This window comes from Cucurbita pepo, unplaced genomic scaffold (genome assembly GCF_002806865.2).
Source record: "Cucurbita pepo subsp. pepo cultivar mu-cu-16 unplaced genomic scaffold, ASM280686v2 Cp4.1_scaffold000232, whole genome shotgun sequence".
Lineage (NCBI taxonomy): Eukaryota > Viridiplantae > Streptophyta > Magnoliopsida > Cucurbitales > Cucurbitaceae > Cucurbita > Cucurbita pepo.
In genome coordinates this window covers 7931-12229 of record NW_019646487.1, presented here as the reverse complement: position 1 = coordinate 12229, position 4299 = coordinate 7931, and the positions used below count along the sequence as shown (strand labels likewise).

General features: G+C 35.6%; 1 protein-coding gene across 1 annotated transcript; it reads left to right on the top strand.

The window, feature by feature from the left end:
- Nucleotides 1-245: 245 nt before the first annotated feature.
- Nucleotides 246-3892, top strand: LOC111784546 (uncharacterized PKHD-type hydroxylase At1g22950-like). Its single transcript, XM_023665206.1, has 2 exons — nt 246-650; nt 3788-3892. Exons 1-2 carry the CDS (start codon nt 351-353, stop codon nt 3890-3892), a joined length of 405 nt encoding a protein of 134 aa, XP_023520974.1. The 5' UTR covers nt 246-350.
- Nucleotides 3893-4299: the final 407 nt, after the last annotated feature.

Genomic DNA, 4299 nt, shown 5'->3' with positions numbered 1-4299 from the left:
TTGATATGAAACTTTTCGGGAAACTGAAATTATTATCAATTATTTTTAAATTTTAATGATTATCAAATTTTTTTAAAAAATTTAAGTATACATGTATAAAGTGGTGGGACAATTGTAAGGATAACAAGTTTAGACGTCCACGCAATCGATTGGGTCCCACATGTACACGTCACGTCCAGAACTAACGAAACAGAGCCCTAACCCTAACCTGCAACTTTCACCATCTTCGTCTTCTTCCTTTTCATAACCCTAATTTCAATCCACCTCTCACACTCTCACACTCTCACCCGCAATAACATGCTTCTGTAATTCTTACGTCACACGCATTTGACCTCCGCAGATGCGAAGCTATGTCTCTGGAAGCTTCGCTTGAACGACGAAAGCAGTCCCAAGCTCCTGTGACTGGCAATGGAAATGGCGTCGTCTCGTCCAGCGCACCTTCCTTCTCAACTCACAGGCTTCGTCTCCAGCCAAAGGAAGATCACAAGTCGGAGACCTACGAGGACCTGCAATTGGAATTTAGCCCCCTCCTCTTTAGTATGCTGGAAAGGCACTTGCCTCCGAGCATGCTCAATGTGGCACGCGACCTTAAGCTTCAGTACATGAGGGACATTCTACTCCGATATGCTCCAGAGGGTGAACGCAACCGAGTAAGCATTTTCAATTGATTATCTCTATATCTGTGATAAATTTCAATACTTGTTTGCTTGGTTGGCTGGTAAATAGAGGAGGAGGAGGAGGAGGAGGAGGAATAGTGATAGATTTTATTCTACACTTTTTTATAGGTTGAAATCCAATGATTAGGCAATGCCGCGTGATCTTATCAGTTGTTAGTTGGAAGTCGTTTGTAGGATAAGCATTAAGATTTTTGTTTTTCTTGCTATGCGATGGTGGATCCGAAGGCGGGAACATGGTTAGTTGAATATGCAGGTTTTTCATTCGTCTGATGGAAGCTAAAACCGCATGTTGGTAAAATTTACGATTAGAACTGCGAATTAGACATTTATGTTAAGATGTCAAGTAAGAAATGAGGATTGAATTTGCCAATTTGCTAATTTTCCTTTGATGGTAGTGAGTCAACGATCTTGATGTTTGAAGCAAATTTGATGAAAGCAAGGAGATATCCATGTTTATACCTTATTACTCGTTGGGAATGCGTTCTGTTGGTCTTGAGGAGCTATAATGGATTTCAGCTTATGAATTTTGGAGGATTTGCATTCAAGTTGCAGTCTGGGAAGTCAAGGTCTATTCTTGTATCTTGTTCCTATATGTGATTGCTTCCATGTTTCTCGGAAGTATTTCCAGAACAGTGGATTCAGTTTTATTTAGACAAAAAAGGAGAAAGTATGTAAAGTATGAAGAAAGATAAATATTCCTTCCAAGAATCGAAAACCTCAATTGAGTTTCCAAAGAGGACTCTATGAATAGTAGCAGGAGAATCATTGCTAAAAGTTAAAAAGTGAACTTCAAATGGATGCTACAAAGCAGATCCAATCCTAAAACTCATTCAATGATCTAATGTTCTATGTTCTAACCATAGGGAACATTTGAACTTGGACTCCGGCAAGCTCCCCATGTTCTAACCAACTATTCTGTCTTTGCTCCGTATGCTATTTTATTTGGGTGCTCTGTGTTTTGGACGTTTTGATGTGTTACATGCTGGCAAGCCGAGTTCACTTATGCGCTTGCCTCACATGAACCACAATTTTAAAAATATTTTTTTGGGTGAACACTCTAATGTCTTTGTTCTTTTTCTTTTACTATTATAGAATTTTCTTAGTTTTTTTTAGCTTATTTGGTCAATCAGAAAGGTGATTTGAACTACATGTTCTTGGGGGTTAGCCAGGGAAACTACCTTTGAATAGTTATTGAAAGAGGAGTCAATCTATTACTTATTAGTTGCATTCCAATCACCTTTTTGTCACCTTCTTGATGCATTTTGTGCGTAAGAAAAGAAAACTCCAGGGTTTTTCTTGAGTGTATTTTCGTGAAATATTCTTTTCTCATTCATTATATCCTGAAAATAACGAAGAGTATCGAGGTAACTTTCCAATTAAATGCATCTCTGTGCCTAATAATGTATAGTTTATTGATTTGATTTAAAAATCACTGTTTTGAAAGCTGCGTTGTTATAGAAAAAGAATATAAATGCCGTATTATGACTTAACTACCATGGGTTAGTGATTAAAATGGCAAGCTATAAATTTTGATGTCCTTACGGTGATGAACACAAACTGTTGTAGTTATGCACCTTGGATATAAATATCCTTAAGTTTTCTCTTTCCTAAGACTAATATTGTAAGGTCAAGTTATAATATACGATTATCAAGGTGTGTAAATTGGTCTAAACACTTGAATTATGGCCCCAATTTTAATATCACATTGTGTTGTAAATGTAATTTACCTTGCATTTACAAAAATTATCATATATGACTTTTGTACTTAATGCATCTCGCATTTTCATCCAAGCAAGAAGTTAGTTTTCTTAAATTATGTTTGAGCCTTGAAAACATGGCCTGCTTATGCATGACAAATTTAGTAGTTCATCGTATTCATAGGCTTAAAATAGTTTTCTTTTTTATGTATATAATCTGAAAACTTTTTAATATATTATGTGCCTCATTCATATCTGCTCCTAGTTTTGAGGCTTAGGAGCTTTTCTACCTTGGTTTGCATTGTCCATATAAAAATATTGGCATTGAAAAAAGCTGAATGATAGAGCATCCTTTCAGTTGCTCTGCCAACCAGATGGTTTGTCATTCTTTACATTGTTATATCCGGTTTCAGCAGATTTCTTGAAGCCGATGGGTGTGTAAGTGGACATCAAAGAAGTTCTATGTATAATTTAACCATCTTTCAATAATGGCTATCTCCTTTATGTCTTTCCACTCATTACATGTGGTTACCCGTATGATCCATGTAACCTTTTGGCATTACCTTCTAGCTAAAAGCAGGAACACCTTAGTTTGGATAGTGAGTCCGTATCTGACTCTTGGATGTTTCGACACTTGTTGGGCACACATTGGATACTTATGAGCACAATAGTTGTGTTAGACACTAGTTGTACAAAGTCAATATAGGTCAAACATTTGTTAGACAAGTATGAACACTTGTTAAGTATATATTAAATAGACATTCGATAATAAATTTTGAGAGCGAAATACATAAAACTCATATTTTTAATCATATAAATGCATAAACTTATGGATTTTGAATTTTCTTCTTGTATCGGAATGACATGTTACAGTGCCTGTGTCAGGTCATATCTATGTTTTGTGTCAGCATCCATGCTCCGTAGGCTTCTAGGAAGATACATTTTTCATGCTGGTGCAAAGACATAAATGCTAGCTTATTTGTTTTCCTGTACTTTTATGGACATATATGCCTTCTGTGATATGCATTTTGATGGGCTATAAAGATTGCTACTTCAAATTGTTGCTAATTTTGAATTCCACACACTCAAGAAAGAAAGAAAGAAAAAGAAAAAAAGAAAAAGAAAAAGAATGTTGTAGCCAATTTTAAAGTGTAACTGTTGGGTGATTTGAAGGCTGATTAATTTTTTTTCTTGTTCCCTTCTGGATCCTACTGCGTGTAGTGTGGACATATGTTATTGGAATTGGTGAAACATGAAAAGCAAAATATTTTATGTTAAGGTTAATTTAATTATATCATCGGCCAATGGAAGTTGTGATATTTCTACATATTTTTATTGTTGTAATGCAAAAAATGCTACTTTTCTCATCTGAAATGTTCTCTTATGTAAACTTTTATGTATTTGAACTATCAGGTTCAGAGGCATAGAGAATACCGACAAAAGATAATATCAAATTATCAGGTAAATGCAAGTCTAGCTAAGTATGTATTCGAGTTAGACACTCTTAGATTGGTGTGAGAATTTATGGAATAGTTTTTCTATGCTTCAAAATTGTTTAAATTAAGGTTTACAGTCAATTGGTTAGTATGTCCAATTCTTTGGGTAAATCTAATGGCATAAAGTTTACTTGATAAATTGGAATGTATGACTGAGTATTTTCAAGGACCACTTTCCAGGGTTTGTCCTAAATTCCTATGTCACTGGGTTTTAGAAGAAGAAAAAAAGTAATGTGGTTTTTTTTTTTTAGCATTAATCTTCAGTAATAAAATTCATAGAAATTTGATGAGATCTTGTGTAATGATCCTCAGCTTTCATTTAGATGNCCCCAACCGATGTGGGATCTCACAATCCACCCCTCTTTGGGGCCGAGCGTCCTCGCTGACACTCATTCCCTTCTCCAATCGATGTGGGACACACCAATCCAC

Excerpts from the sequence above, each read along its gene's own strand:
- LOC111784546 (XM_023665206.1), top strand. The coding sequence starts at position 351 with ATGTCTCTGGAAGCTTCGCTTGAACGACGAAAGCAGTCCCAAGCTCCT. Across the intron at positions 651-3,787 it reads CAGAGGGTGAACGCAACCGA|GTTCAGAGGCATAGAGAATA; the intron begins GTAAGCATTTTC and ends TTGAACTATCAG.